General features: G+C 34.4%; 1 protein-coding gene across 1 annotated transcript; it reads right to left on the bottom strand.

Moving 5' to 3' along the window:
* Window positions 1-329: 329 nt before the first annotated feature.
* Window positions 330-15238, bottom strand: LOC138704657 (lanC-like protein 3). Its single transcript, XM_069832767.1, has 5 exons — window positions 14622-15238; window positions 13687-13971; window positions 10713-10931; window positions 3761-3877; window positions 330-1308 (listed from the first exon to the last, which is right to left on the bottom strand). Exons 1-5 carry the CDS (start codon window positions 15091-15093, stop codon window positions 1061-1063), a joined length of 1341 nt encoding a protein of 446 aa, XP_069688868.1. The 5' UTR covers window positions 15094-15238; the 3' UTR covers window positions 330-1060.
* Window positions 15239-15941: the final 703 nt, after the last annotated feature.

Raw genomic sequence — 15941 nt, 5'->3', positions numbered from 1 at the left:
AAATATATTTTTTTTTCATATAGCAGAAGGACAGTGTTTTAGACATACCAATATTCATTATTGTACAAGATACAGTAACGGCAGAAAAAAATGTTGAATATTTCCAAAACTTTTACTGCTGTAAGCTGTACCTAACCCCTTAAGATGATTTGTTCATAGCATATTCAAAAATTCGTAAATGTCAGAAGAGCTTATTTACAACTTTCCGTAAATTACAGCAGAATTTTTTGTAGCCTTTCGTAAATCTAGTTCAGAAGGATTTTTTTTCTCCTGAAGCTCTTTACGAACTTTCTTATTTAAAATAGACACTCATTTCAGTGCAACATGTATTCGACAAAAAAATAACTCTTTATTTAAATAAATTTAATGAGACGTACATTGAGATTGCAGTACAACAGGCTGTACATTGACACCAACTTACTTAAGTTTGTAAATTCTTAAATAAATATAAAACGTACAGAAAGATTCTAACTGGGACAAAGGGGAAAGTTGAACAGTTTTTTGAAGTAGAATAACTCTTCTCGGGTTGTCAGGCAGGTGAGTTGGAGATTTGCTTCCAAGCTTTCGATGGCTAGCTCTGCCATCTTCTTCAGGGAATGAAGTGATGTGGGACCATGTCTCGCCGGTGTATATGCAATAGTAGGGCTTCCTGTGGCGGGCCAATCAGGAGCTAGTTCCTAGTCCCGGCCACCAGGCGCATTCTGATTGGTGAAAGTGGTGGCCAATCAGGAGCTACTTGCTGGTCCCGACTGTCTGCCGTGTGCTGGTGGTCTAATCATATTGATGGCAGGTTTCCATGCCGTACTCAGCTGTAGACCCCCGTCTCTGTTAAAATTATTGCCATCTAGCTGGATTTCGATGGCTTCCTTGATAACCAAGTCCCAGTAACCTGATGTCTTGTCCAAGATGGTGGCGTCAAAATCTCCAACTCACCTGGCTGAGAACCCCGAGAAGAGTTATTCTACATCAAACGCCGGGAAAGCCTCAAGTCATACACAGTATTTTGAAGGGATATTTTATCCGTGACAATAACAATGTTACAATGTTTTGAGCAAAACAATTAAAATACATCAAGGAAGGGAAAAGCAGCCTGATCAGACATCTGCATGTCAACGAGGAAGCAGACAGTTCCTGCCAAACCTTCATACAAACTGTAAGGAGAATCGGGGGTCCTTGCTCCTTGAGTGAATTCAGGACTGTACAAGAAGTCTGCAAAAGCATGTGCACGGTGAAGGTACTTCGGGTCTCCTGTGAGTCGGTACAGAAGAAGGAATACGTAGCCACTGCCAGCTACTCCATGGCAAATTCCTGTAGAGGAAAGAGCAACAATGTTGAATTTACAGTATACAACATTAGAGAATGAAGATAAATAGAATGCTATGTTAGTCATAATGACGATGCACTTAATGTAAAGTAATGTAATGTGACAGAAAAGTACAGTCTGATCCGTTTGGGAGACATAAAATAAAATGACTATAATTTTATAATGGGGTGCTGTACAATTAATTTCAGTTCCAATATAATACTGAAGCACAGGAGTTTTGTATCATCATTGTAACAGCATAAGAAACAAAAGAAGTTACTCAGCAACGACCGAATAAACAAAATGCTGTTTACTGCACAACAACGAGAGAAATGTGTCTTGTGGTTTGCTGAATTTGAAAGTGTAATGCATACTTGGGCATTGTGCATCAATTGAGAATTTGTGCCTCATTGACCTTCACAGAGCTTATCGCTCTAAGTGACATCATCTTCACAGTCCCTGTTCCTCCCTCACGTAGCTCCTAGGCGTGGGCAGGTTCTATATCAGTTTCATAAGCAATATCAGTGGTGGCATAATGGCATTATCAAAGCAGTGTGTACACATTAGAAAACGATTATTTCATGAGAAATTGGAGGAAGAGTTTTTTTGCTGTTTAGAAAGGGAGAACATACGATGTATGTTATGCTCGAAGATCCTATTAGGCATTAATAAATTTAATATACAACGACATTACTCCTTATGTCGTAAAGAACATGCTGAATTAGAAGGTAAGAAAATTAAATGTTATTTTTCGTACTATTCCGAAGAAAATTTATGATCTTAACATTTGCATAGTATACTAAATACGACATTATACCTTAAACATGATGCATTAAAAGGTACGAAGAATTAAATGTTGTTTGTACGTATTATTTCCAAAAGAAATTTATTTAAAAAAAATATATAAAATGTGCGCAGAAAACGAAATATGATTTTCTGAAATTATTTTAGGTCGAGAACATGCAAATCTATTAAGTAATCTTGAGAAACGCCAGAATATTCAAGAAAATAAACGTAGACAATGTATGGAATATTATTGGCTAGTTACGTAATTTCTCGGCTGTGATTTAAATCAATTCAATGATGGAGAAATAGTAAAGAGGTTTATGATTAAAGCTGCCGAATTAATTTGCCAAATTGAATAAAAGTTTTCGAGTCTCTCACGTTAACCAAGCGCTTTCCTAATAATTCGCCACTGACCGCCTTAGCAATTACGATAAGGTGACGCAGGTGACAGCAGTTTATATTTCCCATCCTACTCTGCAGTCTCCTCTCCTAGTAAACAAACTATTTCAAATAGAGTGCCTCACGTAACCGAAAATTGTGCCCATGTATGGTGTAATGTCTCTTCAACGGCGATTTCAACAGAGTATAGTGTTCGTAGGGCTCCTAGTTACAAGTCGATAATATTATGATTTCACACGTTTGAAGGAACTGGGTCTCTTAATATGCCACATACTGGACATGTTGAAAAACTTTTTCGAACCACACTTCAACAAGAAAACAACATGGGTATCGTTTTCCAACAGGATGGTGCACCACCTCATTGGGCAACAGACGTCCGTGATTATCTGGATAACACATTTGGTAACAACTGGTGTAGTCGAGGAGATCCAATTATGCGGCCTCCAAATTTCCCAGACCTGAGACCACCCTATTTCTTTCTCTGGGGTTTTGTAAAGAATGATATTCATGATCTCAGAGCAAAAAGTTGCCCCTGAGATGTTAGACCATACATGGGAGGAATTAGCCTCCAGATATGAACTGTGTTGTGTTCGCAATGGTGGGCACGTTAAGATCTACTTTGGACAAAACTCCCATCCTCCTAGAATGCATGTACAGATTATTTAACAATAAATAGCAACAGTTCTCGTTTTATCACGTTTTTATTTTATGTCTTCCCAAACAGATCACCCTGTAGTATTGGAATTAGCAATTGTTTCTCGGAATGGATTGCCATTGTGTCCTTTTTATTTCAAATAAAGATCCATTAAATCTTTACTAAAAAGCATTATACATCATATATATTATCCCTAGAAAACTGACTCGTTAATATGAACAATGTCCAGCCAACGGTTTGGAAGAAATCACTGTATGCAGACAAACAAAACAGAGTTACCAAAACCACCAGGGATGGTGGAAACGTGTAATTCGTTAAACTCTCAAAAGGGAATTTTTGTAGCATCACAATACTTTCTCTTCTTATTCTTCTAAACTCGTGTTCTCTTCCGAAGATAAAGTTTTTGATAAGAGTCTCTCTATTTTTCCCCATCTATTATCTTGTCTTAAAAAGTAATAAATTCACCCATTTTAGGCCGACATGACTTTACCAGTTCCCCTGTTAGCTGTTCATTTTCAGAGAAAGTAAAAAGAATGATATGAATAGATACAAGGAAGAAAAGAATGTCAAAGAAAGGAAGAAAATGAAAGATGGAGAAATATTCGAACACTCCTTACCTGGGCCTTTCTTAAGGAGTCCCTTTGTCCACACGAGATCCCCACATTTCACGCAAGATCTTAAATATTTGTCCTCTTTCCAATAAAGGTATGCCTTCGCCATCAGGTACACCACACCTGGAAAGATACATACTAAGATGTCTGACAAGTTCTTAGTCTAAATAAGAAGAAATGTTTGAATCAAAACTTAACAGCTCTGCAGAGGATTTTGAAGAACTTTTTATTACTGCTCAAATTGGCACCGAAACTACAGGAATGACATCAACATTATTATTATTATTATTATTATTATTATTATTATTATTATTATTATTACAAATATTACATGGGGCTCATTCGATGAAATGCCAAAGTCCGGAAATAATAATAATAATAATAATAATAATAATAATAATAATAATAATAATGGTAACAATAAGATTGTAAGGTTTAAACTGGCATATAACCGTTATTTAAAAATAGAATGGCTAGCAAGCACTTAACAATAATGATCAGGGTTACCAACTTCATGAGTTAATATGTATACCAGTAGAGAATTTAATTTTTAGTACTTCACTGACACATTCAGCCGTGCTGACATATGTTAAGGAGACAGCTTGCAGGAGGATAGCAGCAAAAGAACAAAGAATAAGAAGTTTTAAGATACTGATGATTCAAAAAATAATTTTTCACATTTCTTCTACATAATCTGCAGCACATATAAGGCTAACCTTCAAATTTATACAGATGGATCTCTAAATCCTAATAATGGGACATCAGGAGCAGGGTATTATATTCCAAAATATCAATTATTCCATACCATGTTCATCCTCCTCCAGTCTTGACACTGAATTGCTAGCTATTGATGCTGCTCTTCAATGTGTTACTCAAATTTCTGAAAAATCTATTTGCATACTTACCGACTCCAAGGGGGCTATATTTAATATAATCAAATATGTACCAAACTTATACACACATAGAATTATTCCCATTCAGAAACAACTAAGTAAACTAAAAAAAAACTTCAAAAGGAAATAACATTTCAATGGATACCTAATCATTGTGATATACTTGGACAAGAAAGTCGATAACAGGCAACATATTTGCAACCAAGACCTCTTCAAGTGATATCTCTATCCAGTGCTTTTGCTTCAGTAAAGTCTCGTTTTACAAGCCTATGGATCAACAAATGGCTCTCTTCTGACAAAGGAAAAATTTTACAGTCTGTACAAAAGAAACCAAATGACCAGGGAATGGACAAAAACTTTCCCAGACATGTTCAAACATTTTTAACAACAGCCAGAACAGGTCACATTGTCTCACAATTGCACCTACACCGATTTCACCTTTCTGATAATCCTACTTGTCTGTGGTGTAATAATCATGATGAAGATCTGGAACACATTCTTCTATATTGTCCATCCATAAACCACAAAAGAAGTAAATTAAAATCATCAGTACCAGTTGCAGAAGACACAGCCCTGCAGTATATATTGACTACACCCCACCTCTGGCTACTAGCAACAGGCATCTATAATGAACACCAATCAAAATACCCCTCATTTCTCATGATAAACAACACCTGAATAGACTACAGTGGACTTTATGTTGTCAGCAAACAGCTGGATACATTAAGAAGATTGATTGAGTCTACATAATTCTGCTATAATCGTTTATATTACCTTTACTTTATAACTGTGTCAAGTAACTTATACAATATAAATGTTGATGAATATTAGCATCTCTTTTCACGTATTCTGTCATATATTTTATTACTACACACTAAAAAAAAAAAAAGAAAAGACACAGCTTTGGAATGTCACATACTCATTCTAATCATGATGCACAGCTGTCATCTAGTTAAAAAAAAGTGACAGGGAATTTATGAAATCCCTTGGAAACCTAGCTTCAATCCACCCCAACTATTGGATGGGTATTACCATGGCTCTCTTTAGGAAGGCTGCGGTCAGGCAGAATTGGCAACACAGCGGGCAAGGCCTTCTCTTCTCTCTATACTCAGTTCGAGGGTCCTTTTAAACTCCTTGTTTCAGTTGTTACATCATTGGGAAACAATAAGAGTTCTAGGAGTGTCAAGATATGAGTTAGCAGCCGGTCTCAAAGTTTACATTTTAATTTAATTGTGTCTTATGCCTGAAAAGTGTGTCGTTCAGGGCTGTAATAGTAATTACAGTACTAGTTCTATCAAGACAGAGGGATACATCCGCAGTTTCCGTATACCAAAGGATCCAACTCGGAGAAATGAATGGATTCGTGCTATTCCTCAATCTGACTGGACACCATCTGACAACTCCGTTGTTTGCATAAAACATTTTCATACAAACAGTCTTCGCTTTGTGGAAAAGTATAAGGACAAGGATGGCAATGCGTGTGAATACCCCCTAAGTGCTCCAGTTTTACACGAAGATGCTCTCCCAAAAATTTTCCCTAATTTACCACAATACTTGAGCGAATCCAGCTCCAAAAAGCGTAAAAATCCTGACGAAAGAAGAGATGAAGCAGAAAAAAAGAAGAAAAGAAAAGGAAGAAGCAGAAATATTGCGTCTTGAAGTGGAAAATAGGCTAGAAGATTTCAAAACATTCTGTGAAAACGTGAGTGACAAATTCAAACTTTCTGATTGGAATATTTTCAAAAATAATAATTGTTGTATCTTGTACAAATTAGATGTAGTTTCTATACCTAGAATTAATTGTAGTATACGTGTACATAATGATTTGGTTGTTGAAGTCCATATAAAGAGTGGTATAATTCCCCATACATTTCTCCCTGTATTGAGAAATAGAATACTTAATATTTTCAAAAATAATAATTGTTGTATCTTGTACAAATTAGATGTAGTTTCTATACCCAGAATTAATTGTAGTATACGTGTACATAATGATTTGGTTGTTGAAGTCCATATAAAGGGTGGTATAATTCCCCATACATTTCTCCCTGTATTGAGAAATAGAATACTTAAAGAGTGGTCACAAATTAAAGCATTGATGGAGTATTGTGAAGAACACAGTTTGCAAAATAGTGAGAAACATTTACTGATATCTCAGATAAGTGAAGGTTTACAGAAGCTAAAAACCGAAATTGATGACAATGCCAATGACAGCAGTATCCTGACTAAATTAAATATCCTGCAGGACCAGTTTTCTTTGCTCTTGAAGACTGTTCCACATTGTTCAATGTTTTTAAATGCATTTTTAATTTACATGCAGTCAGTAAAATGCTACAATGCTCTAAGGGTAAATGACGTAATGACACTTCCACATCCTAGACTTCTACAAAAATTATCTGCATCATTCTCCATTTCCCCCAAAACAGATCTAGAAAATAATAATTTCCTTGCACGCATGTGCGAAAAACTTTCAGATACAGACAAAATTGTAAGTTTGCAAATTGACGAAATTCACGTACAACAAAGTTTGGATTTCAAAAATGGCAACTTATTTGGCACTGCAGAGAACAAGGCACAAGATATGGCAAAAACAATAGTAGCATTTTTAATTAGTTCAGCTTTTGGTCATTTAAAAGAAATTGTGAAACTTGTACCTGTAAAACAACTTAATGGGGATGAATTAACAGACTTGACAAAGAATGTAATGACACAGGTAATTAATGCTGGTTTCAAAATACTCTGCATTATAACTGACAATAACAGAGTTAATAGAGTAATGTTCCACGAAATGACTAAAGATTCAGAGTCTAATTACTATTTTACCTTCGGTAACAATCCATGGAAAATTTATGTTCTCTACGACAGTGTACATATTTTTAAAAATATAAGAAACAATTGGCTAAATTTAAAAGATTCAGACAAAACTTTCCATGTTCCATTTTGGCCGGCATTCCCGAATATATGTCAATCTGATGTTGAGATTTCGAAAGATATTTCTGTATGCGAAGCAAAATTTTCTGATTTGCGAGAATTACAAAGGAAAGAGACAGACATGATAGTGAAAACTGCCCACAAATTAAGCCAAAAGACACTCAATCCAAACACTTTTGAGAGGAAAAAAGTAAATTTAGTGGTAAATGTGTTCAATGTATATACTGTCGCTGCTTTGCACAGGAATAACTACTTAAGCACAACATATTTTATCAGGGTTATATTAACATGGTGGTCAATTGTAAATGTAAAGAGTGCTGTTGTGCATATTTTTAAGCGCAACCCTTTGAAAGAGTCATTTAGTAGTTTTGATGATTCAAGACTGAAGTTCTTGAAATGTTTTATGCTGTGGTTAGAAAAATGGAAAGAAATTAGTGGTAATGATCCTCTTCGGGGATGTTTGACCAAAGATACTTATAATGCCCTCTATCATTGCACTTATATTTTAAAAGAAATTATTAGCTACTCATTAGCTAATTTTAATGTAAAGTATGTTTTGACAGGAAAGTTTCAAACAGATAATCTGGAACGTCGATTTAGTCAATACAGACAATTGAGTGGCGGTAATTACAATGTCACTGTTACGCAAGTATTGGAGTCTGAAAAAAAAATAAGGGTCAAAAGTGTTCTAGGTTTACATTCTGCCAGATATGGTAAAATTTCTTTTTCTGATAACATATTGGAAAAACAAACTGAATTAATGTGTGGGGAACCTGATAATATTGATGAGTTTAATGAACTTTTAAATGCGAATTATGTCGATAATTTAAAAATGGATGATTCAGCTTTTCTTTACATTTGTGGTTATGTAACTTTCAAATTATGTTTTAATTTGAATTACGATGTATGTGTGAAATTATGTAAAAACACACATGAATGCACTTATACGTATATTCAATGTCTAAATAGAGGTCGGCTTTCAGTCCTCTCTGATTTTATCTCGTGTGCAGGTAAACATATTGTAGCAATTTTCCAAGCATTAATTGGAGCCAAATTTGAAAGTAATTTCTTGTTAGCAAAGAACCAGAAAAGTACTGTACATAATTTATCTCAGAAGGCATTATCTGCAGATGAAGGTCTTTGTAACATTATTAATGATGTGTATGTGGAAGTGAGAACAACTATATTGTAGATAAAATGATGGCATTTTTAGTAATATTTTGTTAAATAATTACAGCAAAAAAAGAAATGAACAGCTGGCTGTGAGAAACTACACACGTAAACTTGACACATTAAGAAAATAAAATTCTGTTGCGGTTTTGTTTTAATTGCATTTGGTTTGTATTTCTACATGAAGGCCTATTCCCAATCTTTCACTTCAAATATTCCGTTGTCCATGAGACCCATGACCATACACAATAAGAAGTGACCATTTAAAAGGAGAACAAACAAGTTAATCAACCCTAGTCTGTCGGCCTTGGAGGAGGGGTGAGTACACCGTTGCCAGCCCGAACGCCTCAGCCTTCCTAAAGAGAGCCATGGTATTACCACAGTCTACTATATACAGTCGCGAAGCTTGAGGTGTTTTTTTGCAAATCTCGCGATAAAGCGCTCCAAGCGGTTAGCAACTAGAAACGATAGACTGTCCACGGTCGACTTTGGATTTAGAGTGGACTGAGTCACATTTCCATCGAGTGCTAGGTCGTTGCGTATTTCACATTGATGCTCGTGAAGAAAAATCCTAACATCTATTTCTTATTTTACTTATAGATGCAAAAAGTGGTTAATAAACAGCAGGAGGGAAGATCTAATGACAAAGAATGAAGCATATCTTTATAATAATATAAAGTTTTGCTCTCTTAATTTTGAAAACACACAATTTATGAATGAAAACAAAAATAAATTAATCTGGAATGCAGTTCCAACTTTATTTGATGTTTTAAATAAACCTGTTCTGTTATTACCTGCAGCTGAGAAACAAAAGCTTTGCACTAATTCTACGTCTGTATCAGCTGATTCCTTGAATAATTGTACATTTTCAGACAACTTAGGCCTACTTTTTTTCAAAGGATATGTTTTTAATTATAGCTGTTAATTTTGTTGTTATTTTTATTTGTTACTTTACTAGAGACGTAGAAAAAGTAAGTCTGTTACAATAAAATTTATTGATCATGTTTTATTTCCAATTCTGGTGTGATTATTATTGCTTAACCTCATCCCACTTTGGTAACTACTACAAGTACTGGTACACGTAAGTTACTCCCATTAATTCATATTTCCATTATTATTGTTATTATATTATTGTTGTAAAGAGAAATGCAAATTAATATTTATTGGTTTCATAGTTCATTATCGCTATAATCTTGAATGGGTGAAGCGATTATAGTAAATTTCAGTTCGTTTTGCACAAACAAAAATAATATTAACCTATTTCTTGCAGGTATCTTCGAGTTTATGGTGGAATTTAATATACTTCATTAAAATAATAAATTAACTTTATCTATTTAAAATTTCAATAATGGAAGGAAGGTGCTAATTTTTCCAAAAGAACACAACGAAAGTGTAACATATTTTGTCATCTGCTAGGAGAGATCTGTGATGATGAGGCGATAGTAGCGATCCTAGTGGTGGGCAACTACCCATGTTTGCATTTTTACTACATATTGAGCTTCGCGACTGTATATAGTAGACTGTGGTATTACATACCTACCGTAAGTCAAAATCATGAGTTTATTCTGCCCCACCTTGTATATGTATTTGTAATTATTTAATGACTCATTTCAACTACACAGAATATTAATAGAGGGTGATATAACAACTATCTCTACTGTCCCTCTTGAACTACAAAATATATTCAGAGACCAAGAGATAACTTCATTTTTAATTCTTTATTCAATGTCTCCTTTCAACTGCACATGATATTAAAGATAGGATAAGATGTTAACTATATACGTAACTCTTCAATAAATGCTTCTTAAAAAATAAAAGGGATATTCATGATATGACAAAATGTTGAGAAGGCAATGTGCAGACAGATGTGTGCCATCTGACAGGAACGAACCCTGGTCCCCTCTGGATGAAAAGACATCAGGTTAACTTACTGAGCACTGAGGGAGAGCATCAGAAATTGATGTTACCTGGTGCGCCATGACACCAATGCACCAATTCATCACTTTCTGGTCTTGCTCTGTTGCCTAGTTCGTCGGTGGCACATGGGAAGTTGCCGGAGCGTGTCTGGAGACTCAGCAGGTAGTCAACGCTCGCCTTTATGTCTTGCTCTGCTCTCGGGTCTGACTGCAGATAGCTGTGGAAGGAGAGGAGCATCTGAAGAATGGCACACAGACCATGAGCTGCACCTGGAATAATTAAAACACAAGTTGTACGAAAACACTGTCGATCTAACATTGTGATGAGTAGAGCCCGGATTTTATGTAATATGAAAATGAGAAATATGTAGCTAAAAATGGCAAAATATGTAGGTTTTGTTGGCATTTTGCAGCCTTTTAGAGATGCAATTAAGCTTTTTACTACGGAGCAGACATTCCCTCTTTTGTTTAATTATTTATGTTATTATTTTGCTCCTGTTTTTAGATTATTTTTGTCTTTGTTTGTATGATTCGTAATTCCTTATGTTACTGGTTTTATTTCTTTTCAGCTGGGTTTATTATTTTTTCTTTGTTGTACTAGTTTGGGTGTATATAGTTATAATTGCTGGTTGATCATCTAATTCTAATTATGCATTATTGGGTGGATTACGTGCTGTTGCTCAGACTTCCTATGAAGTTAGATTGGCTTTAATTTTATTATCTTTTATATTTTTAGTGGGTAGTTATAATTTAATAAGATTTTATGATTTCCAGGTTTATATATGAATATATTTTTTTTTAATTTCCTTTGTCAATAATTTGGTTTACTTCATGTTTAGCTGAAACCAATCGTATTCCTTTTGATTTTGCTGAGGGGGAGTCGGAATTGGTTTCAGGTTTTAATGTTGAATGTAGAAGTGGTGGTTTTGCATTAATTTTTTTTGGCTGAATATGCTAGTATTTTGTTTATGAGAATATTATTTTGTGTTATTTTTTTAGGTAGTGATATTAGTTCTATATTTTTCTATTTTAAGCTTTCTTTTCTTTCTTTTATATTTATTTGGGTTCGTGGTACAATACCACGTTTTCGTTATGATAAGTTAATGTATTTGGCTTGGAAGGGGTTTTTACCTTTATCATTAAATTATTTATTATTCTTCTTAGGTATTAGGATTTATCTGTTTTTACTATTGGTTTAGGTGTATTAATTTAAGTAAAGTTAATAGAAGATTTTAATTTCTTTCTTATGCTTTCAAAACATATGCTTTTCTTTAAAGCTTTTAAACTTACTTTAATTATTTAAATTATCTCAAAATTGTATTATTATTGGGTGAATAATATAATATAAGAAATACAGAACTGTTAAGATTTGTCCAGTAATAATATAAGGGTCTCATCTTTATTAGATGCATTTTGCACACCGATAAAAAATTACAGGTGCACATGTGATTCAACTGCTATCGGTACTACCAAAATCCCAGAGCAGGGCACTTTTTTGTTTAGAAATACACCACTGCTATGCTTCATGCATGAGTTCCACTGTAACAGTCCAAAATAAATACACAGTAGCCTACTCTGTACAGGTAACAAATTAATTATTATTAAAAACAATGATAATAAAAAAAATTGTAAATCTCTATACGTACTGATTCTGTCCTTTCGACAAAAAAAAAATTCCAAAAACTCCCGATTTTTGCCCCAATAATTAAAACACTTAGAAAAAATGAGTGGAAAGTTTAAAATTTCGAAAAAAGTTCAGGGAAAAAAAAATTGAAAACTCTCAATTTTCACAAGTAACTCAATTTTTTTTTAAATTTTGGTAGGTTATTTTACGACGCTTTATCAACATCTTAGGTTATTTAGCGTCTGAATGAGATGAAGGTCTGAGGTCCAGCACCGAAAGTTACCCAGCATTTGCTCGTAGTGGGTTGAGGCCCCGGAAAAAACCTCAACCAGGTAACTTGCCCCGACCGCGCTAACCGTAACAAATAACCTAAAAATACAAAAATTTCACAAAAACAAAAAAGAAATTTTAACGCTTTCCACTCATTTTTTCGAAGTGTTTTAATTTTTAGGGCAAAAATCGGGAGTTCCTGAAATTTTTTTTTGTAGAAAGGACAGAACCAGTACTTATAGACATTCACCCAGATTTCCAATCTGCCTTCAAACTTGAGACACGATTTTCACATACGTATTTATCACACAAAACACCATGACGAAACAAAAACCCATTCAACTCTTCTTCATCCTTACATAACCATACAAATTCCGTAGCACGTATACTGCAATCTCCACACAAACCACCATCATGAGACACATAAGTATACACTCCTTCATACTGTCCTCCTTCCATCGCCAGAATTAATATCAAAGTGACAGAAACAAAAAGAAAACAACGAATATCGAATTAATGTTATGTCAACAAATATCGACTTATAAACGTCTAGCTCGCGATAGAATCTTGCGCGGACTTGTTAATAAAAACCTGAATTAACCAAACCTAACCTTCGTATAAGCAAGATGTGTAACCACAGCATGAAAGAAACTGCTTGATTTGATCTCGAATGTATACACGCGAAAATAAATTCACGTAATAAATATCATGTCATCCCGACACTCCATGACAGATCAACGCATGCACCACAGTGAAACGGTTCCTGCCCTCTTATAAACATAAAAAACAAAATGACTCGTCACAACTTTCAATTGGCCGATACCCGTAAGTACGTAAATATACATAATAAATCTAAACTACGATTCTTTTCCGCTCACGTTTTCTAAGTGTTTCCACATTATAAATAATAATCACAAACTTTTAAAACATTAAATTCATAAAAATCCAAAACCAGTACTTGTAGATAATTACCAAAAAAAAAATTTGCTTCAACAGTCCTGAAGTTCAGTACAGAAAATGATGCTGAAAAGAAGGTTTAGTTGATTGGTACCAAAAATACTAAATTATACCCTAAATTTAACTATTCATTATGAATTATATCAGAAATTAAAAATTATAAACATAACTAACCAAGGTACTCCACATCATAATATGCAAACATCAATGGGCACGGACTCTTATAATGTTGGGCATATTTTCGTCCTGATTCCACAATAGATCTGCAGATTTCATTCACATCTTTTGCAGGAAAGATTCCTTTGCCAAAAATCTTTTCTAACCACAATATCCCAGACAGATAGCCAGCTCGACCAACGAATAATTCATCTCCTCCACAACGGAGAAAGTTGATGGGCTTACAATTTGAAGCGGAAGCAATATATTCTTGCAGGTAGCGTTCAGCATTGTTTTTGTCATCTGAAAGTAAAGCAAATCTTTATATAAGTTAACACACTGTATTCGGATGTTAATTTATAGTAATTTCTCCGCCTGTTACTTAATTTTTATTTCTACCACCAAACGTTCAAGACAAGTTCTTTTTATTCACCACCAAGGGCGCAAGATGCTTCCACCAAATAAACGAATTTGTATTTTTGGTCCAAGGAAATACTAGTCTTTTACGAAAACAATTGTGTTACTTTTAGACGTATTTCCTCTAGACCAAAAATACAATACAATTGGAGTAAAAATTAATTAATATATTTAAGTCAACACCATACTAAAACAAAATAATTACATCTGAAAAATTAGCACTTTTGTCTCTAGTATACACTTCTTGCGCTCCTGTTGGTGGAAGAAAGAACGTCATCGAAACGTTTATAGAAAAGACGATGATAGAAAAGACAAAGTATGAAATGTGTCGTCTTTCAAACAATACCACATAACCTGTACACCAAGTTAAGTTATGGTAACATAATCTAAACAGACCTCATACCTACAGTTGGCTTGGTTTGGATAAGGAATACAATTCATTGAGTATTTAGTACTAGTAATGGCTTATATATTTATCTATAAACTATCTCTTTAATACAGTATCGTTTAACACATATTATTATCAATATACTCACCTATTGCATGATATATAGCTGCTGCAACTGCATAAATTCCTGCATTACCCAGCAAAAATGCTGACTTCTGAAGTTTGTCGCTCTTGTGTCGCTCAGCATATTCCAATGAAGGTCCGATATATTCCAAAGCTTTTTGCAGAAGTCTGGATTTCTCACCTGCGAACGCTGGTGACTGACTTACTTGATAAAGCATGTATCCTATACCTGCAATACCTACATACAGACCGCCATCTGCGGCTTTGACAGATGGTTTTTGTCTATCTGTTATGATATTAATCGTTTGCTGTATCTTTGAAAACCAATTCTGTTGGGTAAATGGATCATCTCCACCTTGAAAATCAAGCAAATTATTAATAAAGTATCTTTTTGGAGTGTTCATTGAAGCTGAGTGATATGCCTGAATTATACCTAAATTCCACGCTTTGCTTATTACTGACGAACACAAGACAGCTAAATTTCTTAACTGTAACATAAAAATCTAATATGTTTCCACTATCTTTACACCAAACACGCAACTGTCATTTTACCGGTGAGCGACAAAACAAGGATCCTCATCTACGATTATGTAACAGGTTCGGGAGATAAACACTAGATTTTTAGTAAACACAGTAGGCCATGACTTTTGTAAACTCTCAGACGGTGGGCGTGGCTGTCAGAAATGAATTTAATTAACTCCCATATAAATATAAGAGCTTTAAGTATATTATTCAGTGGAAGCAAAGCACTAGAAAAAATGTATATAATTACAGTTTTACTTCGCTTAAATTAGGTTGTATTATATGTTCTCTGAAACTATTAAGATTGCCGCGTTCTCTACTCGTATTTTGCGGGTATTTATATTCGCGAATACCAGCACTTCTACGTATTGTTCACATGATCATTGTATATAAGGATTATCAAGGTCTAATGACGTTACAATGGAATCTAATCATTAAGTGAAAAACGTATTCTTTCGTCGAAGTTTAGGAAGGACTTCAGTTAGTGCAATAATTTAAGAATTTTCTTCAATATATAAAATGGCGTTACCTGCCAACATGGGGTCGATTGTGTTACGGAGTTTATCTGTGCTCCTAGGAATATTTTTTATATTTGTTGGAGTAATGAAAATTACTTCACAAGTTAGTAAAGACCTTCATAAAGACCTGGTACGTATGGTTTTATAGTTAACGAACAATATAACTGTGTACCCTACTAATATTAACAATGTTGATATATAGCATTCCCCTGCAAGTTCTCTAACCCGCTATGCAATATTGTAATGCAATTAATCCGCATTTCAGGGGGACTTTCTTGTTCCTTCAACAATGAGTTCACCAATAC

This window comes from Periplaneta americana, chromosome 8, assembly GCF_040183065.1.
Source record: "Periplaneta americana isolate PAMFEO1 chromosome 8, P.americana_PAMFEO1_priV1, whole genome shotgun sequence".
Taxonomy (NCBI): Eukaryota; Metazoa; Arthropoda; class Insecta; order Blattodea; family Blattidae; genus Periplaneta; species Periplaneta americana.
This window is presented reverse-complemented; position numbering and strand designations above follow the sequence as displayed.